This window comes from Paralichthys olivaceus, chromosome 11 (genome assembly GCF_024713975.1).
Source record: "Paralichthys olivaceus isolate ysfri-2021 chromosome 11, ASM2471397v2, whole genome shotgun sequence".
In the NCBI taxonomy this organism is placed as follows: Eukaryota; Metazoa; Chordata; class Actinopteri; order Pleuronectiformes; family Paralichthyidae; genus Paralichthys; species Paralichthys olivaceus.
The window spans coordinates 21242569-21269140 of record NC_091103.1 but is presented as its reverse complement, the minus strand read 5'-3'; the positions used below and the strand labels follow the sequence as shown (position 1 = coordinate 21269140).

At 40.9% G+C, this 26572-nt stretch overlaps 1 protein-coding gene and 1 long non-coding RNA gene across 2 annotated transcripts in view; both read left to right on the top strand.

The window, feature by feature from the left end:
- LOC138412031 (uncharacterized) overlaps positions 1-5868 on the top strand; it is an 80793-nt gene extending 74925 nt beyond the window's left edge. Inside the window, exon 3 of the long non-coding RNA XR_011244552.1 lies at positions 5090-5868. This is a non-coding gene — a long non-coding RNA (uncharacterized lncRNA). The remainder of the gene's footprint in view (positions 1-5089) is intronic.
- An 848-nt stretch (positions 5869-6716) lies between these two features.
- Positions 6717-26572, top strand: part of robo1 (roundabout, axon guidance receptor, homolog 1 (Drosophila)) — a 206046-nt gene continuing 186190 nt past the window's right edge. Inside the window, exons 1-2 of the mRNA XM_069534290.1 lie at positions 6717-7031; positions 25680-25804. Coding sequence (XP_069390391.1) covers positions 25717-25804 — 88 coding nt within the window. The 5' untranslated portion in view covers positions 6717-7031; positions 25680-25716. The remainder of the gene's footprint in view (positions 7032-25679; positions 25805-26572) is intronic.

The window sequence follows — 26572 nt, the reverse complement described above, 5'->3', positions numbered from 1 at the left end:
TTCTGTCCCCCGTGTGCCTCCGTACCGATGCCTTGTGAAATGAGAATTTTGTCAGAGGGGGTTGCAATACTTGGAGGGTGTGGCCTTAAGCTGAGAGGAGAGAGGGCTCATGTGTTAGATTACCAACTGAAAAATAAAAAACCCAACACCTGCTTGCAGCTTGACATGAATTTGATTGGATGTTGTTTATAATTCAATTCCATCTCAGAATTAACTTCCAATACAAGAAGCTATTAGCTGGGGAGCTGGTGATCGGGGGAAGTATCCCTCTGTGCAGCTGTTGGCATCCCAGGTGAGCGGTAAAACTCTGATGCTTGCCTATAAAACACTAAATGCCTATGGATTTTGTGCACTGCGGAAACCATAATAAAAATGCAATCTCGACTTTTAAGGAGAATCTATCACAACAGAATTGAGCACAATTCCCTCTCCCCCGTTAGCAAAGGCGGTAAAGTCTGAGGCGCGGACCTCAGACTTTACCGCCTTTGCTAATAGTACAAGAAGCACAAAGTGCTCAATGGTTGTAATCTGCTCCAGTTTAAACAAAAAAATGTTGTTGACGAACTAAATCATCCTTTGCTGTGCATGGCACACATTTTTACTTGTCATAGAAGGGGGAGCACAGGTGTGGCTCTAATGACGGCCCATTTCCATTTCAGTGCCTCGGTGAGCCGAGCCAGTGAGCCAGCGTGCACAGGGAAATGGAATGCAGCCATTATTAATGCTATTAGCTACATCTGTGCTCACCAAGACAAAATGTCTGCCAGGGGAAAGGTCTGTGTAGGACAATCAGAATTCACTGAGGCAAGCAGCATCTTGTGTACAACAAATATCACTTACCTTGACATCTGCGGTATATTATAGTTTTTTCTCAGCTAGTGTACCAAAAAGTGTGTTTATGCGTATATTTGTATTTGCAGAGTTCGAAACTACACTTTAGATATGGAGGACTTTACCACATTACGCCCGAAAACCTGCTTTTACTGTTTTGTACAATAGGGTTGTCCCAATTTTCAGATTTTCACTACAAATACTAACATAGCCTGAATAATTTAAGATAATAATGTATTCTGTGAACTATAACACCAATATTTCAGTAATATATCAGTCGATTTCATTTTTACCATTGTTTATTGTGTGTTTTTATCTCATTTGTGGCAAATGAGTTGTGCTCAAAATACTTCAAAATCCTAATACCTACAAGGGTTGTGCAGATAATTGATCTCATTGATCAGAGGCATCATAAATTGACCAATTGTCCTATTAATGTCTTACATTACTATTATCTTTCACAATATTAGCAAAAGATTAAACATTGCAGAGTATAGAATCACATTTTTATCTCCTGCATGTAATACTTGCTATAAGAGACATAGCTCTAATTATTAATTCCACTCTAATAACTGATGAATGTTGGAGTGTGAACCAGATAGTTGCTGTATCACGCCTGAAAGGAATAATTAAGGAGGTGCAGGATGGATTTACAGTATATTATTGTTTGCATAACAGCAATACAATATCAGTTATTTATTTAAAATGTTTGATATTGATTGTCAGTACTGGGATATTGCACATGGAACTAACAGATCAGTCACCTGGTCACCATTCATATCTCAACAACTTTTTGGATAGATATTAAATTCTGCACAGACATTCGTGGTGCCCAGAGGATGATTCCCAATGACTTTGTGAACCTTGATCTTATTGTTTTACATTTTATCAACCCTCTCTGAGCTATGAGTCTTAGGAGCTGATTGCATTATCTTTAATGTATGTAAATATACTTTCAGGGAGCCACTCCTGCTTAGCCTGATTTTTCTTTAGTTTATACAATGGGATGTCTGTGAACTGTGAAGCCACAACATATATTTTATGAAGCAACAATAGTTATCGAACAAACAAGGCAGCTTCCACTGTCGGCCTCCACATCTGTACAGGCAGAAGGAAGAGGAAATAACACATAAACACAATGACATCAACTCCACGATCGGATTGTGACAGCTGCTTCTGTTCTTTTGTAAACATGGTACTGGGATAGACGGCTGGGTCTTTTATTTGGAGTGGTGAGGCTGAGGGAAAAAGGTTTTTTGTCATGCTGTGGCAGATCCTGGTCCACCGGAGGCTGTTGTGAGGTAAGATGACAGCATCACAGTCATAAGTGGGCCAAGCAATTAGGACTGTAGGAAGAAGTGAGTGAGTCTGAAATCAGCTCAGAGGCACTGCACGGAGAGAGAGAATCATGTGAGCCTGAGGAGTGGGACAGAGCAAGACGTTCTCTTCTCTATACACCCCAGTCTGATAGGATAGCAGACCACCCCAGGACAGGATTCATAGCGCAACTGCACAGGGCTTAAAAAGAAGGGATAGTAGATGAAAACCTCTGACACATACTGTATTTCATGCCTTTATCCCACTGAGCACCGAGCCAGCAGGCATTCAAAGAGCTCCCATTTTATCTGAGACGTGTCCTTTCTGCAGCTCAGGGAGGCAGTTAAGGACAGAGAGAGAAATTTGGTTTCCTGTTAACATTGCAGAAATGACTCACCATGCAATATCTATTACATATAAAGGGAGTTAACCTAACAATTGTCCCCTAAAAATGTGTTTTAATGAACAGATAATATGCAGGAGACGTGCTGATTAGCGCGAGGGTGAGAGTTGAACTTAATTTTTTTAGTTTCATAATAATTGTCTGCAGATTTGGATGTGTAATCTCTTGATATTAATCAAAGTTGAGGTCACCGCATCTACGGGACATGCAAAACGTACTTTTACTCAAAGTTGTGTGCAAAAACTTCAGGGAAGATGCAGTAGTAAAACACCAAAAACAATTTTTCTGTTTTCCTTTCCTATAGTGTGTTATATGTGTTAATTATATATAAATATATATATGTTTGTTTTTTTTTTATTTTGTTTTTTTTGGTATTTTATAGGTCTGACAAGTTTAAGTCAGCAAAGTCCATAGTGAAGGGAGCACCTCCAGATAACCCTGCTCCCTAAGCTTTTGAAACATCTCGTCAGAAATCCGACCGATACTTGTTCGAACCTGTTAAAGCTAAAAAATAAGAAACAACTCCAATCAGAAGTGATACTTTTCATTTCCAGAAGTGTCAGAAAATGTTTCAAATAAACCGTTATATTCTTAAGATTACTCTAAATTTTCTCTATTCATTGGTGTCCAACTTTTTACCATTGGTACTTTCAACTGACTTGGCAAGCTCTGGCATCTCAGTCCTCAGAGAGATTTAATTTCATTTATTTAAAGCGAGTTTCCATTTGCAAACTCTGCCGAGTTGGACTTTTCTGTCTTCCCACATTTGCACACCAGCTATTGCAACTCTCACTGTTCACTTGGAGAAATATGTGCAACTTGTGTGGAAAAATTCACAGTTACAGTATAATGATGAGGTACATCCATGCAATTCTGTCATTACTATTATGAGTGTAATAGTATTATGATACTGGAATAGAAAGATGTTGTTAATCCAAACATGCGGTCGTCTCTCTGGGAAACAAACCTGTGTTGTCTGTCTGCAAGTTAATATTCATCTCAACCAATGCCCATCTGCAACTGCTTCTGTTTTCTTTTCAGCTGTTATTTTTACTGCCATAGACACACACACACACACACACACTTCAGAAGTATTGCTGCAAGTTACCTGAATTGTAAAGCGTAAAATTCGTGAATTCATAAAGCACCTGTGAAGTTTCGGCCTTGGTTCGCTAGTGGCAGTTTCAGTTACTGCTGCAACATCTTCAAAGAAGATAAAAGAATAGATGCCACGAGCAGATCTCTGCTAAAAGTCCTGTTAGAATCAGTGTAAAGTTTAATCTCACACTCTCCCACCGACCAGCTGCCACACAACCTTCTCAATACAATGTGAGGCAGCGGTTTGCATAAGTTATCGCAACTAATTCCTCGATCTCATGAGCATTTATCCTACAGATGGATGCAGTAATGTATTTACTCTACAATCTGTTCATATTTGTTCATGTAAATACCTGGATCATACATGTTTTTCTTTCTGTACCCTCACCTGTGTGCTACTTGAACAAATAATGAATAATGAATGAACACATCTTTTATTCTAGACTGATGCTTGACCGCATTGTGTGTCATTGCTTTTTTGGGGTTTTATATGATTAGTTGCAGATGTAAGAGCTTATCCTGCATATCAAGTAGTGTCAGCAGCTGACTCCTCAGTTTTCTTCTCTAACCAGGCACACCAAGTGAATGTAAATGGATTTGAACTTTAGCAGCCTCTCAACATCATATTCTGACATTTTGTAGGACCCACAGTGGCATGTCTCCGGCTCAGGAAAAGACATTGCACAGTTACAAAATGAATGCAACAATATTAAAAATAATGAGGATCCCAGGAGATTGTTCTAACTTACGTAATGTGACTGGTATTTCATGAACCATTCTGTCCTGACCAACATCTACTTACTGAAATACCTTAATGTTAAAGCAACACTATCGATAGCATCCAAATCTGCAGTTCCATGCAGCATTTTAGCCTCTTTTAGTTGATTTTCAACTAATTTTCAAAGTTTTTATTCATCATTAACATTCACCTTAAGTATATTTTTTGGGCTGAGCTTAAAGGGAGAGTAAAGGTAAAGAATCCATCCAGTATATTCACAGAAACATATGGGATTTGATCATGGAAGTTTGTGTTGGTGGAATACCTCGTACAATATTTGGTTGTATTTTTTGGGTGGGTTTATATTTTAGACCACCCATCATTTCCTCCAGGCTCTGTTTACACCTGTGCTGCTCTATTGAGATGTTAATAATAAACCACTATGCAGTTATCCAGTTTAATGTTGACAATCATTTGTCATGTTGTGCTCATAACAAGGACCTTGAAAGTAATTTTCCTGAAATATAATGAAGCATAACTGTTATGAAACAATTGAATGCACAGCAATTATCACCTCTTTGGTGCATTTAAATCAGTCTGAAACTTCTGCCTAACAGACACTGTATATAACAGGGGGGGATGAGGTTCTCTAAAGGTCCATAAGTGGGATAAAGAGTTTGTGGACAGTATTAAGACTGATTGCAATTCTCGGTTCCCTCTAGACGTGACCTCGCCCCTCTCTGACCGCAGGGCAGACAGGCTGTTGGGATGCATGGAGAGAAGAGGAGTAGCCTGATGGTCTATTTGAAAAAGCAGCTTCTGCAGTGATTGAAGAGGGGGGGGGGTTACATACATATTTACCTTTTTAGAAATACATGGGACTTTTTGAAAAAAGCAAGGGAGAGAAAAGAAAGAAGAAGCATAATGCATGAGTTGATGGAATGATTCAAGAGGATGATGGAATACATAAATGCATCAATATAGAGATACATGTGAAGCCAAATATATAGAATATATTGATAGAGGGAAAAATAACATTTACAAAGAGATGAGCGCTGGGTGTGGGGATTTTTGAATGGAGTTAATTTGTTTTCTGTACTGTATTTTAAAAAGTGTTTGCCTTAAAGGATCAAGACATTCATAGGCTCAGGCAAATATACACTTTGAAATTAATGGATCACAGCCTTGATAGCTCATGGTCACGCTCTGATGATTTGACAAACTGAATGGATGGATGGATGGGTAGAAGGATGGGTGGGTGGATGGATGAGTGGTTGGATGGACAAAAGCAATCCTTGCTTGGCAGTTTTTAAAATTTAGTAAGGGAAAATAATATATAATAAATATAATTGTTAATAACCTCTTATTATAAACATTGAAATATTGACAACTCATTTGTTACATCTATTTCTATATACAGTATTTAATAATATTATGTATTCAGAGTTTATGAATATGTCACTCTACCACCTTGAGACATTGATAAATAAAGAATTGTGGTCTGAACTGAGCTCTGAATCTGGTCAGCCCTGTCTGTCACGTGTTTCCCATGGCTGTTTAAAATGTATGAGATGTGTAATGCAGCTGAGGAGGTAATAATTAATCGCCACGCCCTCCTATTTATATTCCACTTTACTCAATGCTTGTGTGCACGTGGACGCTGTGCATGCATGAAGTGTTTTACCTCCAGGAAGAATCCAAGAGCCACCAGACAGCAGCTCAGAGCCTTGGCCGTTACAATGCTGTGCTTAAAGGGACATTATGGCACAGCTGAAACTTTAGATACTCTACGTAAACATGCTTTGAGTCACTCACATCATATTGATAAACTCAAAGTGTGTGAAACCATCAAGCTTTAAAGGGAAGCTGCACTGAAACTCAATTATATCCACATGAACCTTTAAACTGGTTGATGAGCCGCATGATCATTAGTTTGTTCTTTCACCAGAGAAGCTGGTTGTGAAATCTCACAGCTTCAAGAAAATGTACTGAAAAGATCATATATGCAACATTAAAGCCTCCAGTTTGGAGTCAAATCGCAGAAATGATCTCAGTTGTTTCCACTGTTTCACGGAGACCGATCATTGAGACAAAGTAAAATAGGTGATTATGGAAAATTGATTGTGATGCTTTTTTGTTTGATTTTACACGTTTTGTTAGACATTCATTTTAACATCTGAGACCATGTGTCACAGTGGCTCTTTAAAAAGCAGTAATTTGAAGAGGCTGCGTGACTCCAGCCTCCTGACAGACTCGCAGGCAGATAACCGGTGTCATTAGTTAAGCGCAGCTTTAGGACCCGGGGAGGCTGACGCGGCTGCTCCCTGCAGGGGCAGAAGAAGCATGGACAGATCAGTGTGCGCTCTTCACCGCTGCGCTGCACATAACGACACACGGGATATTTCTGGTTTCTTTTCACCCTGAAGGATAAGCTTTACCGAAGGACCCTGCCTTGCTTTGAATTTCCAGTGCTTTGTCTCTAAAAAGAGGATAAACCAGCGTCCGAGTCAAGTCGCTCCATAGTTGTAGGCTGTAGATTTCCCCCCGGTTGTCGTTCTCCACAACGTGCGCAGCGAATAAAAGTTTCACGGACGCACTGGTTATGGATCACCTCTGATTTTAAGTGGAAGAAACGTGCAGCAGCCTTCGCCTCATTTTGGAGAGGTAAGTTAGATTTCACGAGCTGTAGAGCGCGCGCCTGTGCATGTGTGCGTGCTGCGCAATTTGGGTGAAAATGGTTCGTGTTGGTCTGTCTGCCGGTGTGGACGCTATCTGTGCGTCTATAGTGTAGTCTGTATGATTTCTACCATCACAGCTCTGCAGCTGTCCTCGGTATAGATACTGCTCAGACTAAGGAGCTCGCACAGGACTCTGCGTAAAGCTGCTTTTACGCAGAGTTGGCACACGACGAGACAGGAGTCTAATACAGCAAGTCGTATGTGTCACTGCTTTCATGTCACGGTGCCATAAAACTAGCAGTTCATTGTACAGGCTTCCTATCAGCAGTGTGTGTCTGGTTTGACAGGTGTGTGTGCGTGTGTGTGTCTGTGTGTGTCTGTGTGTGTGTGTGTGTGTGTGTGTGTGTGTGTGTGTGTGTGTGTGTGTCTGTGTGTGTGTGTGTGTGTTACCTGTCAGAGCAGCCTGTTGACAGACTGACGGGACGCGGAGCTGTCCCCTCTCTGTGGTGCTGAAAGTTTCCAACATGACTCCACGCACCCCAGGGAAAGGGAGAGACGGGAATGAAGCGAACCTGCAGGTGGAGGTTTTATTCTCTCTAAAGACAGACATTAGAAATTTAAAGGCTAAACGCCGCCATAATATGTATCTATCGGGCTGCTCGACATGAGTGATGCATGGTTTGTGTTGTGGGATGCTTGTAACTCAGCCAGCAGCACTGTATTGGCGTACTGAAAGCAGGATCTCAACGGGGATTGCAGCGGACAGTGAGGGATGATGAATCAATACACTGTGGATCAACACAGGAGGAATTCTCAAAGACTAAGTCTCTGTCATGGACAACCAATAAAATGTCTAGCTCTGTACTTTACAGTATTGTGGTACTGTGTGTTTATTATATTCAAGCTTAAGTAATAATATGAATGTGAAACCACAATTTTTCATCATTATTTCGCTTTTTCATATGGTTTCAGTGGATCTTCCTATATCCACTCTGTGGTGTAACACTCTACATGACTCTTTAATCCATCCTATCCTGAACTTTTTCTTTGCCAATAAATAAGAGGTCTAGTGGCTTTTACATGTTGTCAGACATGTCTCAGGTGTTAACGGTGCTGTGTATTTATCCCTGTCACCCACTGTGAGTAGCCTTCTCCCAGTGATTGCTCCCATCACTAATCCGACGCTCTGCACTTGTGAGATTTACAACATGGCTGTGAGGATATGTGGACAGGTGGAGCGTTGTCCATGCAGCTGCTGTGCCTTCTTTTCACATTTTCTCTTCTTCTGCTCCAGCCTTGTTTGATACTGTGAGAGCTTAAGAACCTTTTTATATTTGTGTGCTCTACATCAGTTCTATGATGGTTTAGGGTTGTCGGCTGGATTTTCAAATCAATGCTTTGCTTTCACTGTTTCACACAAGCTCCTGTGTCTGCCTGTTTTATAGGGAAACTGCTTTGAATTGTGAAGAAACATTTAGGCATCATCACCTTTTTCTTTCTTCTTAGACCATACATTATTATTAACAATAAAGATATTATAGATTCTTCATACAAGGCATTATTGCTTTTTAAAAAAATGAGATGAGACTAAAACTTTCCTTCTGCTGTTTGAACATTATTCTATCAAGTTATCAATTATTCTTTTGTGTTTATTTTCTAGTTTTTACATTACAAAGAATATGCTTTTGAGGAAAAATGTTGCCCCGTTGTCTGACATCTTGTCCTTGTCAGGTCCACATGTCAGAATGATATCATTTTCTTTGTCTTGAATTGAAGTCTTGAATATATCACACTGGATCATAATTAACACAGACATCAGGTAGAACAAAGAAACGAATGAGAAATCATTCATCTAGAATAACAACATAAATCGAATGACTTGTAGCTCCTTCTTACTTTTGTTTCTTTAATGGATTTCTTTATTCACCGTGAATTTGGGGCTTATTGGAAAATGTGGAATTCTGTGTATGGCAGCAAAAACATAAAAATAACAGATTTAATTGACAGGATTAGTGATATTTGGAAATAAGACAAGATGCATATTAAACATGAATAGAGAAAAGACCACAGCACTAACTAATATGTGTGAAGATTATTTGAAAAGCACACAGACAGCTTGTAATTTGGTTATTGCGATTACGTTTGCAGTCACATTTCCTGTTGTCAAAACTCTTTGTCACTTATTCATATTCACTGGTTTTGAACAGTAAGAATGATAAAAACCTTTATAACTACTATGAGATATTTCTTGTACAGAAAATATTACTGCTCTAGAAACAAACCAACAACAACTAAAAACAAACCCCACGATAATAACCCTTTGTTAGGTCAAGATGATGGAGATAGTTATCATCATGCTACTTCATCTTCCCTCCACCCTCAAGATGTTTGAATGGCCTGAGGCTGTTGACGATTGATTTGTGTTTTATTGTTTTTATTTTTCATTCCAACGCTATATAGAATGAAATCGCTGTCCTGCAAGGTTGCTTGATTGAAAAGCTGCAGTTCCCCGTCATCTCTGGCTCATCCACTCCGAGCCCCGAGGCGCTGGGGTCCGACAGCAGTGGGATCGTATTCCCTCCAACACCCGACCTCACATGCAAAAGGTCGAGAGATGCTCGCTGTCGACAGGTCTCATCATTCCCTCATGACATGGCCATTATGGTGCCCTCTGGATGGCATGTCAGTCACCCATGGTGGCAAGTCAATTAGTCATGTCCGGAGGGAGTCGGGTATGTTTACTGGTTGGATTTTGTCAGTTGTCTGCAGATGGAGAGAAGCTAGGGAGAAGATTACAGTTTTTAATTACTTTTTATACACCTTCTGTCTGGCTCAAGTATAACAATTAGCATTTAGATGCTTTGTTTTAATCATCCAACAATTATGCATCATGTAAATGTTTGAATTGTTTCATGCATCATCAGTGATTCCTCTTTGAGTCTGTGAATTCCTTTTTTATGCTAATTCGTCATCCGGCAAGGAGTCAAATGCACTGAGGACTATGGCAGAATACTGTGCTGCGAGTTAAGAATAACTGACTTCTTCATCAGCAACAACAATAACAACAGGGCAAGGAGGAGAGGATGGCTGCTGTTGAGTAGAGGAGAACAGGAAATGGGATGGAGGAGATGCTGATCAAAGGCATGGAGACAGATACATTCGCGTTCCTCTTGAGGAGCTTCAGTGCTGTGTAAATCAAGCAGACAGTCTGCAGCACCACATGGTGAAGCTGTTAAGTACCTGGAAGATTGCTCGGCAAAAAAAACCTCATCATAATATACGCTGTGTGTGTGTGTGTGTATTCAGCAGGAGCTAACAGATAATCTCATATATCATTAATTTTCAAGCATGATCTTTTGTGTCAGGTTCTGGTGATGGCAGAAAAATATGTCAAACTATGATAATGCTACTGAAATTAGAGCTACCACTGGTATGCTGTCTGTTGAACCAGTTTAGTTTGACTTTCACTGCGAGGACAGCGACACAACATTCACCTTCCCGTCATAACTGAGGAATTTGTTCTTTTCCCAAATCGACAATGTCATCCCAATGAGCAGCTCCATAACGTGTGAAATGGAAGAGATTGAAAATGTGGCTGAGGCCAGACTCTGTGACTTGTCTCAGGATAACTGTGCATTTGCTGCTCCACGACTCCCAAAGTATGATCTTGATCCCCGGTGGTAGTCAGCACTGACCCTGACTGCCACTGGGGGTCAAGCCAAGCTATAACAATATTTATATTTTTAATTCAAGCAATCTTAGCCACTAACCATACAAGCACAGGTGCTGGGAGTAAGCCTTTGTGATGGACTGCTATCCTATCCATGGGTTTGTGTTGAACACCTGCTGTAAGCTGCTTCATGCCCCTGCATCGGGAGATAAGCTCCTGGTCTGTTCATGCCGCCTCAGCATGAACAAGGCTTACTCATGTTGAAAAGCTTACACACAAATGTAAATGATCAGAAAACCACTGTCAAAGCCAATGTGCAGCATCTGTAGTTTATGTCAAAGATCAAAGTCAAACTGAAATTAGTATTAGTTTCCTATAGGCTGACATATATAACTTCACTTTCTCAGTAGATTACAAATCCTACCAAAAGTTTTACAGCTATGAGCATTATAAATAGCAAATAGTTCATTACTTTGCAATTTCTGTATCAGAAAAGTGGAAAAACTTTTTCCATAATACATACAGGGCTCATAGCAATGCTGGCTCTCAAATGTCAGTCAACAGTTGCAATGAAAAACACCCACTCAGGAGCCTGAAGCTTACATTGTTTTAAACTCCTCTGAAAAACAGAGATATATGCAACAGCTGCTGTGTTGTCATAGTTAACATTTACCCACATAATAAAAGTTAAGGGAATTCAAATGTCAGTTCAACTTTAATAAGAAAAATAGGCATTTAAATGTGTTTATTGCCCTTAAAACATCCGGGTGTCTGGATGTAAAAATAACGCCAAACATCACAATAGGTGCAGCATAAAGATTCATTTTCACTAATGCACCACTCTTATCTACTTTTTTTTTTTTCTCTGCCACCAGCTTTCTGCACCTCCGTCATCTTGTGATAAACATCTACATTACAGTCTGGACATCCAGCAGTGGCGCCCATACTGCCCAGCATTAGGCAGGATATGTGTGGTCTATTCATTTGTGATTCTTCTTAGGTGCTGTATTGTTTATCAGGTTTAAAAGACGTAAAACTGCCCAGACCCCAGTGTGAGACACTGACATGTGCTTGGGTTGTTTTTCATTCCTGAGGTCTGCAAAGTGTCTTTTGATTCGGGTCGGACTAGTATTTGGACAAAGTTTGAAATGTGGAAATGAGGCTGATGAGAGCAAGATGTTTCATAGGAAAAGAATGTCCACCCCTTTATTCTGCCCGTCCATCTGCCTCCTCTCTGTTCTGTAGCCCCATATTTACTCCTCCTAGTCTTTCAGATATAACTAATCACTGACTAGAGCTAGTGATCTTGCATGGGATAAGACTACCTCAATATCTTGGTTTTGTTACCTGCAGCATACATAATGTCATGAATAATGAATAATTATGGTGCAACACAGTGACAAGACGGGATGAGTAATCCATAAATAAAAAAAAAAACAACACATGGCAAGGTCACTTCTGCAGCCTTTCCATTCTACATTGCATTCAGGATGAGGTCTGTTGTTTGAATGAGCTTCTTTGTGTCGTGCATTGTCTTTAAACATAGCGTCAAAGTTTGTGCATGCTCAGCAGCAGCTCAGTGTTTGATGTCAATAACCAATTCCAACTGGGATGAGAAAGTACACAGCTGGCTGGTGTGCTCAGTGTGTCTGTGCCTCAGATGTCTGCACTGCTCTAATTCTGTAACAAAGTCAAATACACTCTGTGTATGTGTATGTTTGTGCATTAATTTGTATGGTGTGTTTGCATACATAAATGTGCATAATCCGTGTGCAGCAGGGATAATGCATAGGAATCTGCTTTTGTGTGTCTGTGCCAGTGTTTGTGGTGTGTCAATGCAGTTTGTGGGATCAGTGGTAGCCCACGACAGAGGGCAGGTCATCAGTAAAGAGCGCATCGCCTTGTCTGGGCTCCCGACAGAGACAAAGGCATTAGACGCCCCCTTTCAGGCAGCGAAGAACAAAGCGTATAATGTGCAGCATTGCATTAATGCAGGTAGATAAAAAGATACATGGACTAATCTCTGTAATAGATATAGTGAAACGCGCTCTCTGCGAGTCCACTCAAAATCAATGGCCATTATGTTTCCTGGACTGGTGTGTGAAGAGCCTATTTCTCCTCATGTGTACACACTCTGTGTAATAGTTGCTTTGCTTAATAATGGGCTTGCTTGGCCCTGTGGACATCGTTTGTCCCCTTTAATTACCTGGAGGGAGAGATTGTTATTCATGGTAAGAGACGGGGGAATAGCCCTCCGAACGCAGCCTTCCCCGAGGCGTACTGCTCTGAGCATTGATGTAGGAGGATGTGCAGAAAACAGATGCTACCCGATGATTTCTGAGTGTTTGTACTAATGATGAGCCCGGCTATCTCTCTCAACCCTTTTAATGGTGGTTCAGCCTGATTTAAAGTCTGATTTTATGGATGGGGCAGTGGTTTCCAATTCGGCTCATCACCAAGGGCTATACTGAAGCTCTTTTATAAAGCATGACTTTAATTCTTTATGCTGCAGTCCTTAGGTGGAGTTGAGGCACGTCCACCTCGCTGTGTTGCACAAGTGTGGCACTATTTGCTTTAGAAACCAACCTGTAGTTTTATCCCATTCATTGCAAACAGTTAATACTCCACACATGACCCTCTTCCAAATAATCAAACAATTTTTTAGATTGATTTCCTTCCTGCCAGGCAGCCATTGATTGCTGTTCATTCTTGTGCAATATGAAAATTAGACTGCAGAGGCTTGAAAATCTTCTGAGATAGGTAATCAATCACATTTTCTTTGGCCAGATGGCATTCCTAATGCTAAAGTTGAATTGTGAGGACTTTGAAAACTCTGCTGATCCATTCAGGGATGTGTGTGGATGTTTCAGATTTGAGAGCTGACATTGCTGACAAGCTTTGATGCCCTAAAAATCAAAGGAGGCAAACAACAAGAATACATTCGATATCCCAGAGGCCTTATAAATGTACTCTGTTATGTCTTCGCTTCAAACTGCTAAGGTCACTTCTTCAGGTTTATGTTTCCTAAACGTCCTTGTGGTCATAGCCACATTTTCAAAAAGATAAAGGTTGTTTAGATAAAAGAGAAAAGATACAAGATGCTGCATCATCTTGCTTTTAAAAATAGTTTATAATGTTGACTCATTTTATCCCCTTACCTCAGACGTCTCAGTAAAACCCTCAGGACACACAGGGACATCACAGACATTGAGGGGGTCCTTGCGCAGGTATTGATATCATTGGCGAGACCAATGTGTTTTTCCTCCACCTTGCCCTGTGTGTGACTGTCTATCCTGCCCGTGTTTAAGTGTAGGATGGGATGTGTCTCGGAGGCTGGCTCTAATTCCCAGCGGTGTCCATCAGACCCCTGTCCCTGGAAGCTCTGACAGAAGGAGCTATTATTTTCTCATCGCCCTGGTGGCCCGTGTCCCCTGGGAGAGGCCTCACCACGTGACTGACAGCTCCGTAAACACAGGCAGCCCCTGGGTGACGGAGTGAGAGCTCACCGCAGTGACGCCCTTGTCCTGCCTTTTCTCCTCCAACCCCACGCCCCCCCCCCCCCCCCAGACTTCTCATCACTGGCGTCTCTCCGCTGTGATCTGGTCCACTTTACCATCACCTGATACCCAGGGTCAGAAGTCACCTGTGCCGAAGTGAGGTTATGTCCAACCTTGCTGCACTTTGCCTGCAGCTGACCAGAAAACAACAAAGCCCAACAACCTAATACTTTTGTCTTCATTAAATCCAACCAGGCTGCTTTCTCTCCCTGTGATGCTTTCAGTATTTTCTGATGCACTCCATTAGTTCCTTTAATGCAGTATCATAACAACATAGCAGGATTGCAGGGGCTGCCCCGGCTCTTCTGTCTGTGTGTGTGTGTGTGTGTGTGTGTGTGTGTGTGTGTGTGTCAGTAGGTCTAACTCCTGAGTAACTAAGACAGATGACTGTGTCAACGTTGTTTCCCCACAGGGTTGAGAGAGTAGTTCTCCTCCCAAGCTGCTCTGCTTCCTCCGCTTTGCGGGCGTCGTTGGGCCACGCTGTTTATTGTAATGACCTAATGTAGATTCAGGATCAGCAGCCAGGGGCATCCATCTACATCAGGGTGCAGGAGACAGGAATACCCTCTGAGTCTGTCTGCGAGCTTGTGTGCCTGAGTTTGTCTTTGTGTAAACGTTTCTTCAAGTGAATGTAAAGAACAGCAACAACAGTGTGTTAGTGTTACTGGATTCAATATATATATATATATATTATTGTGGACGCCAAACAATGAACAAGAAATTGGCACATACACTTCTCATTTACATTTTATCTTTTTTTTTTCTGTTATAGAAAGATATTGATGCAGAAAAGCCAATTTTCAATGTGTATTTAAGCAAAATGTATGATAAGTGAGGTTCTATCTCAACACAGTGCTCCCTGAGGATTTTATTCTCAGTCATGCAGTTTGTTATTGAGCCAATTCTTTCCCGTTCTTCATTGTTTTATTTGATGACTAATGCAAGTTCACTTACTGTGAAATAAACCGGCTCTGTCTGCGGGCAACAAGGGCTTTTCTACTAATTAAATATTGTGATGCATCCAACTCGACAACACAGTCCACTTACAAAGTATTTGAAAGCAACCATACATGGATGCCTCCAACTGGCTCCTGTCCATTATTCAATATATACGCAGTGACTCTCATTTTTAGTGCTTAACTTTGGATTGTAAAAAACAGTTGTAAAAGGTCAAATGTGCAGTTTAAGTTGTTACCATTGATATTTTTCAATTGCTATCCTCCAGCACACAAGGTGTGTTTATGGCACAACCCTTGTCCACTTCACAATTTGGAAAATATAAATAGGTATTTACTTGGTAAATAATACCTATTAGTATTATAGATTTGCTGAGCTGTCAGTGTCAATTAAGCTCTGCAAAGTGGTGCTATTTTAGGTAAATGCAAATATGATGAAGCCCAAAGCCTTATGCAGCCGTTGATCTTATTATGATGCATGAGCAACTCTTAACTTGAATTTGTTTTTTGTTTTGTATTCACACAACCCTTTTGCTGTCAGTATATATTCATCAGTCTAAGCATTTGCATACAGTATCTCCAGTTACCCTAAGTGACGCAATGCAGTTATGAACAAATTCTTTACTGATTCAGTTGCACAGCATATTCCTCCCCAGCTTACTTTTCATCCCGAGATGTAATTTATGGATATTATTTTATTGAATGACCCTTTCATCTGCAGAAAAACAGGTCACGTTCCTTATTCCTCAGAGTATTTCCGAATGCCTGAAGCCAACCGTAATGTAAGCACATACAGTATTATAAATCCAGTTTCAAACTCTCAAATCAACTATTCTCTTTAAACTGGACTAGATTATATTGCTATCAATCTCACAAGATAGCAGAATGATTTCCCAGAGATCTGCTGTAATTCAATCCAGTTCTGTACTAATGAAAATGTATTTTGCATCAACTTAAATTAATCATCGACCATATTTAATTGTGCTTAACATTTGGTATGACATATGATTGTATGTCTTCTCAATTCAAAATAATGATGTACAAGTTGAAAATTGGCAAATCTAAATTGCATTGACTTCTATTACCTGATTGGTGCATTTTAATTCTTTGAATTTTCCCCATTTAGCCCTGTTGGAGCATGTTAAACCTCCTGGGGCTACGAGACAGGAAACATCCTACTTGTTGTACCCTTTTATGATCATACTATAAATAGAAAAACCCCTGCAGTCGGCTGCTCGCTCTTGTTTGGGTGCAATGGCTGGCTCTTTCTCATCTCTAACCCCCAAGCACTCAAAAACACTTGGTAAAGCTTTTAAGAATGAGTCAAGCAAATATAATGATAGAGAGGCATCTGTATTTTGAGTTCCACGGCAGGTTTGTTGCATTCGAAAAAAGTACGATGATGATACATATTTTTCAAATTCCAGTTGTCTTTGTCAATGTTTTAAGTGGGTGTCATCATCATCATTTATTTATTTAAGATCTCGGGAGCCACATTGAGGTGGAACCTCAATTGTTAGCTCAGGTAACTATAGGGCTGTATAGCTCCATGTGTAGGCCACAAATGAGTGTTATCAATCACTCTCAGCAAGAAAAGGAATAAATGCTTTTCCCAAGATGTCAAACTTTTTCTTGAAGTGTTAAAGACCGAAAAGTGAAACTTTTGCAGCTTTGAGATCCCATATTTTTTCTGTAGTATATTTCTCTCTTGACAATTTATTAATGGAGGCAGTTTTTCTTCATTCTTTCAAGATCTTTGCCCTCATATGCTCTCAAATTGTAAAACACAGCAGAGATGATCCGTTTGAGTACAGCACGGGAATTTTTCGGTTCTTGCAAAAAAGTTGCAGTAACGAGGGCAACGTGTGAGGAGGCTGCTCTGTCTGATTTATACCCAGGTCCAGCAACAAATTAACACTGGTGCTTTTCTTTCAGATGCCCCCCCATTAATAACAAAGCTGACCCCCACAGCCACGCAATACTGTAATGAGCCCTTTTATGTTAATGCGGCTTCGCAGAGTACGTGGGAGCAAAGGTAATTCTGCAAAGTGTGAGTCCTCTGCGATACAATGAACATTCACCTCAGGCTTCTCTGTGTGCTCGCCAGAGTCAAGATTAATACAGAGGGAGGAAAGTGAAAATCTCCTTTTTGTAAACTTTTGCATACAAACATTGAGGCGGAGTTGTGTGGACGACAGACTCTCTAACTGCCAATTTCATTTGGCTTTTCGTATCATTTCATAGGGAGGATTTGAAAAGCAAGACGATATTTTGGCGAAAGAGCAAGATTTAGCTGGAGGACTTGAAATTATTCTCATCAGGCTTGTAGAAAAATTTCAAAAAACATGTTGACCCTCAGTTTTAATTGGCTGAGGGGGAAAAGGAGGCTGTGATCCCTGTCTGTCAATGTGTGAATACTCTAATTAACAAGAACCTTGGAGTATTGTAATCTCTGGATTTTTGGGTATCATAATGCATTAACTTTAATTAAGCTTGCGAGCTATGAGCGCTAATTAGATGAATGTGCTTATTTGTAATTTGGATAATATGAATATATTTTACACAAGCTCACATCAGTCAGTCTTGCTAATTACAGTATGCATGATAGCTCTAATTGGTTATTGTCAGCGTGTCTGCCTGTGAATGGTACAGTGTGGCTGCGGCCGCTATCTCCGTGCCTGGATTAGGCTAATGTGATGAAATCCTCATGGAGAGATGACGTGCTCTGCTGAAGGCTCAGGGTCCCGAGGAGAAGGGCTCACCATGTCAGGGGCTTGTTGAACCTCCTACATGTTCAGGACCACTGCTCCTGTCAGTCTGTTCGAACCCTCTGTGTTCTCATTATCTACCTGAGTTTTCTCTCTGTCTTTCCTGATCTTTGCAGCTGATCATCCACGTATGGTTTTCATGTCTCACGTCACACATTTGATCCTTGTCTGCTGTTCCCTGGAGCATGAACGTTTACTGCTATGAGTTGTCAAGCCCAGTGTAAGCATAGAAACTGCACCAGTTTCACATCTAAACTAGTCCGTCTCTTGACATATAAAGTAGCACTTGAAGGATTTGAGGAAAGCCCTAATGATTATTTTTTTGCTTAAGTGAAAGAGAAAAAAGTGAAAAAATTAATACAAAAGTCCTTAACTTTAACTTAACTTATGAATACAAGATATTTCTCTTGACGTATGGTAAAATATTTACAATAACAGAAGTCAGAGGTGTCCTAAGTGAGTTAAACCTCTCACATCTGACAAGTTTCAAACAAAATCTGAAAAAGCAGAGGCTGTTGCAAGCTGACTTTTAGTTCCCATATGAGCCTCAAAATCTCCCACGCTTCCTCTAATGCAATGCAAAAACATCTGTGATTAGACCTTCCACTTCCCAGGTTTTAACTCAAGCTTCCTATTGAAGATTCGGTGTCTCTGAGGAGCCCGAGGCCTGATAACCCTGATGAAAAAAGGATTATGTCACCATCAGGGTTATTTTCTCTGTCTTGACAAAGCTCCTCCAGAGCCACAGAAGACCTTATACACCTGCTGAATCGTGCTCCTCCTGACAAATCTGGATCATGTACTGTGCATAAAGATGTACGTCACGAAGCCAAAGCGTCTCCATCACCCACAGGTGGATGGATACAGCCTAAAAGCCTGCCTTCTCCGTGTTAGCAGATGTGACCTAGGTCAAACCAAAAACTTTAAATACATAACCAATATATGTTCAAGAGTTCATGATTTAATGCTATAAAACCAGGGTGAAACATCATGATTGACAGCTCAGACTGATCCGTGGGACCTCAATACCCCGACTTCATCACTCAATCGCTGCTGCACATGCTCTGGCTCCAAATGACATCATCAGCCCAAGATGGCAGCATTTGTTTTCAATATGTATTGGCTTTCTGGATAGTAGGAGGAAGGAGTGGCCATGTCATCCATCTTTATATTTAGTCTATGGTCTTGAAATGTCAAATTGATAGATATAGTTATAGGTGTGTGTGTTGTTTTTTTATCATGGAACACAGAGTTAAGTATTAGCTGTTGAACGTCACTCTGCTCTGATGACAGCAGGTTAACTTTGCCCACAAAGAAAAATGATAAAATATAAATCACATGCAATGAGCAGTATGTCAGATTTGAACCGGGCATGTATTCAGAAGAAGAAAATGTGCCTGTGGCCCACTTTAAACAGACGCCTGCAGTCATGTTGTCGTCAGTCTGTCTGCATGTTTCTGTATTCTGTTTATTCAGCTTGAGGCGTTGACAGCTGTGCCCAAATGAGCTCCTCAAAGTTAGAAATCATATCAAGTCGATAGCCTTGCATAACTACTAGTGTGGCACTTACTGCAAACTGCCGACTGCAATCACACACCACACGATGAGATAGATGAACAAGCAGAACAAGCTGTTACCATCAACACTGTACACAGACAATAAATGCTGTGCATACCCAGACGCGATATTCACATAAACCCCTCTGGAAGCCTTACCTATTTATAAGTTATTACAGAGAGCAGGTTGGAATTCATAAGGGCATATGGAAGGCAGAGGGAGATTGCCAGCCACTGTCACTTACAGTGAATGAAACCTCTGCTGCTCCTGTCCTCCAGAAAGTGCATCTGAAACACACTATTAACTTTCCCATTGCTGATGTCACTTTTTATTGCCCCATGGTTTCAGGTCTTTCCGAGTTGGCAGGCTGTGCTGCGCTGCTCTCCAGAGCCAGATAGATGCTTGTGTCAGAGCACAGAAATACAGCAATGATGGAGATATTATTCTGAGGGTTTAATTTGCCAGAGTGGGTCGGTGAAGTGCACCTTTATGGTGATAAATGCAAAAAGGCTGTTGTTGTGCTATTTGTGAGGAAGTCATCATGAGTCGTGTGTGTGTATAGAAAACTTGCTGCTGAATGTGTCTATTGAAGAATGCATGGTTGAAAATGGGTTATACATATATTGATTCACCTTGAAAATAAACTATAAGGTTAGTACAATGGCATAGTCAATTTTTGGTCAGTTCATTCTGTAAATGTTCAAACCTTTATTACCTCAGCATGTTTCTGTGGCTGTGCCGTGGTGGCTGTGACTGATTCTAAAGCTCAGTATGTTAGGAAAGAGGTCAATGACGTTATCTATATGCAGGAACAAGGGAAGTGGCACCTTGAGAATGAAAAAGAACGCAAGTGATAGAGTCTGAAATCTTGGAAAATAGTTTAAAAAACAGTTCAGCTTCTGCAGCTGATGCTTCAGGTGAGATTGACTAATGAGATGGACGAGTTAATAGGGTGAGGTTCATCAATTAAAGCTACACACACATATATATTGGTTTATGTCACATGATCTGTCTATGAGTGATTTATTACAACTATTATTAATGTGATATTATTAATGACAAGAGTGTAATCTCACCACGAGGACTTAATCCAGCCACCAAGGGACCCAACGTTCCTTTGCATGCGGCAGAGGGTAAAACGTGTGCTGCTTTTGTGCGGGGCACAATAAAGAGTGGCATTTGAACACGCACTTGCAGCATTGTGCGTGAGTAATTAACATTGCATAATCTACCTGCTTACAAAGCAACTTTTGTAATTAGAGTTATGATTGCAGCCGGATAATGACAGTGATTCTAGAGGAGATAATGACTATTGTGCTCTTGGCAGTTACTGCATTGTTTGTGCAGCAGACTTCTGACATATGGGACACAAAAGGACACAATAGCTCGGACAGACCGCCTTTGTCGCCACACGGGCAGACCCAATCACTGCAGACAAATTGCACTGTTGGCCATCCAAATGATGCCGACCCAGGAAAAATGGTCCAGACACATGTGAATGGGCCCATTATGTAAAAAGCATAGCTCATGGAGGCGCACCTGAGCTCGCACACAGAACCTATAGCTGCCAAGTGCTCTCTGACTGCAATAACACTGTTTTATCATGACACATTTCTCATCAGGAATTAGCCTGTGCCCTTCATGCTACTTTTACTGCATATTATATTACAGTGACTACATTTAACTGAAAATATGAGGACAAAAATGTGCTTTTAATCATGAAACCACTCATTCATAAGCTTAGGTCACACAAATACAATACAGCTGCATTTGTGTTAAGTAAATGTTGTTTTCTTGACATAAAAGCTTTTATAAATATGTCTCCACAGATTCATGTACCAGTGTTAAAAAGGGATTGGATGTTGAAAAAAATCAAAGAACCATCCATCTGTCGCACGAAAACATTGAATTGTCCTTTAAGGAGATGGCGGAGCATTTATTCAAATAAATTAAGAGTTGTCAGAGATGGCATCTTGATAGGAGGCACTTAGGCCTGTGGCATCCATGGCTGTGCAGTCAGTGGGGACAGGTCCATAGTGCAGACTCTGGACTAATCCATCACCGCCAGTGAGGGGGCTGGGGGCCGAGCGCTTGGCTTCTCCCTCCAGGAAATAATCAGCTTTTAATTTATCACAGATCACATTCATGAGAAGACGGATCACTGTGGGGAGGCCTCATGTGACCAAGCCCATCTCCCCTGTCACACTGGAGTGCTTTCGGCTCTTCTAATTTATTGTAATTCAGGTTTTTCCTCATATCATCGATTTGCCAGTTTTTTGATGAAGAGACCCTTTACCTCTATTAAATTATAGCAATTTAATAACATCAATCCTGGAATGAAAAATTGAAAAGATGTTGGCCTGACTGAACACTGTCGGAAATAGTTTCCACCATATAAAGTGTTTCTTGTGACCAGTCTGCATCACTCTATAAGACATACAGTGGCTAGCACTATAAACTGGGACAGTGAAACCAGGTCCATCCCTGTGGAATGTATCAGAGCATATGCAAGTCAAATGCAGGACATCTTAATGGCTTCATATTTGTTTCTTAACCCCCCATGTTACCACAGTCTGTACCGTCGCCCCCACAGGAGTCTGGATGATTAGTAGCACGAACAGTATGATCTATATATACGCTCAGGGGGAAGGACGGTTCAGCCTCGTGTTGTCCACCCTCCCCACCAAGTGCATTACAGATGCCAGGCAGGTTAATCCTTTTATTGTAATGAAGTGATGGAGCATAATGTGCTGTGAATGTGAGATGCTTAAGGAAGTGTTGGCACTTTTATGAGGAAGGAGTAGCCATGGTGACATGGAGGACAGAGTGCTTGAGAGGCACAGGAGCTATCCATCAAAACATGATGCTGATGTAGCACAACACAACAACTCTTGAGGGGATTTGTTTCTGCATCTACACTTTAAGACAAATCCAGATTTATTTCCACTGCTCTTCCAGCCTCATGTTACTGTGATTTTTGGCCACTTCATTGAAGCCAAACTTGGCCGAGTTATAATGTGCTGAAAGTGGATATTTAGCCAGAATCAAACTGGGCTGCAGCACAGATACTAGATTTAATATTGATGACACTTACTGTCAGCTGTAACCATTATATTTGGAGTAAACTGCTGCAAGTATAAGAGTTAAAAGCTAAATGCAGGCTTTACCCCTTAACCTCAATCTATCAACTTCACAGCAGATTGAATATTTTCCTCTCAATCATAAGCACCATGTGCTGTACTTTACATGCTTACTAATCATTACCATTCCTAATATTACTAAGACCTTGAATTCCATCAGACAAATTAATTGCTAGCGTGTGCAATCCCTGTGACGTCTCTTGTTATGTTTGATCTCTCAATTTCTGTACCTGCTACTGAACATGCTTGTTATATGATTAGGAAGAAAAAGCACTATAGTAGCATTCAGTAATGCTGAACTCTGAAGTCCTAATGGTGATGGATACAGCGCAGGGTCGTTAATAGCAGTGGTGAAAATTGGTTGCATATTTTGGATTATCTAAACTCTGTCTAAATATAATACTCACATGTTATATGTAGGTTGTGAGATGCTGGATGCAGCAAATTTAACATCCTGTCCATATAAAATATAATTGAAATACTATATTTGTACTTGCTGTATTGTTTTACTGTCCACTTTGATGTGTCCCCCTGCTTTCCTATACATTTAGTCTGTCCGTGGGCTTCAGAAACACAAAAGCACAAAAGCAGAAGATGAAAGAGAAATGGATTAAGCAGTGAGGTGTAGAGGTCCCAGTCAGAGGTAATAAGAAGTTCACTCCTGCTCTGAGGTTAACTCCAACTAGCTTACCCTTAAGTTAAGCATAAATCCTTGTTTCAAATAAATGGAAAAGTTGTGTAACTTTGCTAACAAAGGTGTGACCCCCTCCATTGCCCGATTGACTTGAAGTGCTTGGGTCATGTGGAAGTGTCATAATGAGAAACCACAGGTTTTGAATGACACTGTCCGGGATTAGCAGACATCCAAAAATCAATATGTGGGCAGTGACTGTTCTGCTGATGGTTCTTGTCTTTTGTGGGACTTGGTCAGTGAGCCAGCAGCAATGCCTCTTGTCACTGCTGATTAATTGGCTTCAATCCGTTCAGCACTCACTGAGTCAGATAAGGACGGACAATAAGAGCCTTTCATTTCTCTCCAACAGAATTGAAAGTGAATGCAGAGAGGGCCACTAAAACCAACTCTTGTAAAACATGCTCATTTCCTTTGATGGAAGCAGGCGTAATAACGACCACATTGAAACGGTCATTGATTGGAAAGTGATGCATCTTCACGTACCTGTTTGTGGTTTCCAGAGGGGAAGGCTCAAATAAATCTTCCTTTATCTGTAATCCTTCCATTCATTTATTTAAATGGAACGGGGTGATGAGTTGAATTACCTAGTCAAGCACCCCACCACTTGCTTCTGGATGAAGGAGGTCATGTATACCACATTTCCAAACCGAAGACCCCTGGCGCCCACTTGTCGCACTCATCTCCTGACTAGTAATTGGGTATTTATCAGATTGCCTGCGAGAGGACGATGCACTGTTTATCTGAAACCATTATCAAGAAAAATGGGAGAACCTAGTCCGCCGCTCCTTCAGGAGCATGCTGCTGGTTCAGGTGGCAACGTCGAAGAGAAACACCTGGAATTCACAGGGGGAAACCACAGCGACTTCTCTTTATCGCACATTTAGTTGGGAATACGCTTGTCAAATACAAATGGCGCAATTGTGCAAATATGACACATAATTCTCTGGCTCTGCTGTGACATTGGAACAATGAGAAGTGATGATAACACACGTCGCAGCAATGAGCTCCCCATGGTTGAGATCTGATAGACGGCCTTTTCAGAGGCTCTTCTAATTCCAGGAAATTCATATAAAGGTTTGCAAGAGGGTCCACCAAGTACCTGCTGATAAGATTGGGATTGGTAATGGGATTGGTATGCCTCTGCCCTCTTCTGCTTTCAAACCCATTACAGAGAGGAGAGTAAGAGAGGGGGTGGCATGAAAAAGAGGCGGCACAAAAATGGCCCTTTTGGTGTTGTGTGGATTAAAAAGGTTTGTAAAAAATAAAAGGGGCTTTTAACACATGATTGGAAGGAGAACATAGTACAGTGGTACATGCAACACCGAGCAAAACCTTTCTGAGCTGTGGTAGCTTTGCTAACGGAGCAGTCCTTTTCATTACTGCACACATTCACCTCTTTATTGAGAGGAGGCGATATTAAATGCTCTTCATCATCTCAAAAGATTCAAGGCTTGAAGAGACTGTCACTACTGTAGTGCCTTGGAATTTATGATAAAGCTAGTCCATCATATTTTAGTTGAAGCATATCCAATTCTCGGAATATTTCATGCCTGGGAAAAAGGCTGCAAAGAGAAAATCAGAGTGCGTAGCAGTGCAGAGAGGAAAGTATGAGAGAGAGAGAGAGATGTACGGAGATGGAGCAGGAGACGGAGCAGCCGAGCCTGCCTGGCCTGCTGGATGTAATCAAACAAGGGTGAACAGGTTGTTCCACAGATGGCTGATCCGTAGAATCCTCCGATTTATTTCCAAGCTACAGACGGTCCCTGTCACTGTGCGCAGGTGATGTCAGCGCGGCAGCATTGTCTCGCACACACCACTAAACTCTGACGCTTTTGTCTCACCTGTCTGAAATCAATTTGACACAAAGGCATTCGTGTTGCGTGTGGCCGTGTTGCGTGTGGCCGTGTGCATGCAAGCGTGTTTGCCTCAGCGTGCGTGTACACAAAGAAGTTCAGCATCAGAGCGAGTCGATTCACAATCTTCTCTGAACTCTGTTACATTTACAAATTATGGATTCATCTGCCATATCATTACAAAGTAAAAGAAGTCAGTACAGAATTCAGTTTTGTCTGCCTGCTCAGTAATGATTTAAAATGTCGTTATGGGATGTTTTTGCTGTTGTGTTCATGCTGCTGTAGTTAATATGTTTTTCTCCTGGTATTCTATTTCATTGGTTTTGCACAATAAATCAAATATTGAAGTTTCTTATTATTTTTTTATCCAGTAAACAGAGGGATATTCCACCAACCTGACCACCCTTTAATTGCTTGATGTTTTACTGTCTTTCCCCAGATTGACGCCCAGTGATGCCAGGACAGTGAGCAGCACGATGCGTCGTTTGTGGTCAGGGGTAACACCCCTCTTTATAATGGTTCTGCTTCGAATGGCCCGGGGTCAAGAGCTTCCTATAGTCCCAGGTAAGACATTTCATATTACTCCGCATGTCCTCTCATCAGTGATTAAGACTTCATGGTCTGGCTCCATCATCATCGATTGTGAGTGAGTCTGTGTGATTGTCTGACTCTGATTAACTGGACACCTTTGCTCAGACTTCAGTGATTTATTGTTGCTAAGTAACTATAAAGTTTGAGGAGTTATATAAGTAAGTTTGCAACAAGATTGTTATGTTGTTAACATCAGCACATATGGTTTTATAGACTTGGACATAGGGTTCACCATCATCTCTTTGATAAAACATTTTCTGAGACAGATCCCCGGTCTCAGGGAGGACAGGTTAGAGTCATTTCTTGCACATATCTCGAGGTTGATAGTTCTAGCTATCGATACAAGGATAAATTAAATGGGGCATAGTAGGTAAAAATGAAAATGGAGCAATTTAACCTCGGCTTAAAGGCTGTGATCAAGTCATATGCAGTTTTGTCAGTATTGTATGTATACAATTGGTTTTCAGCCTCAACACTCTGCTTCTGGTTTGAGCTTGTGTTTTGACTTCTATTGATATTGCACCAATTTATGTGTTATCATCTCAGTTGTGGCACCTATGCTTTTTAAAAATTTCTGAGCATCCGATACCCCCACCGTATCTGAAACATTGAGACATTGTGCTACAATAGAAGTTACACTAGATGAACGGAAATGCACCTTGAACACTTGATAAACGTAGCTAAATACAATAAATTAATGTAATCTGTGTTTCTCTATTTTTTTTATCTTTGCATAAATGT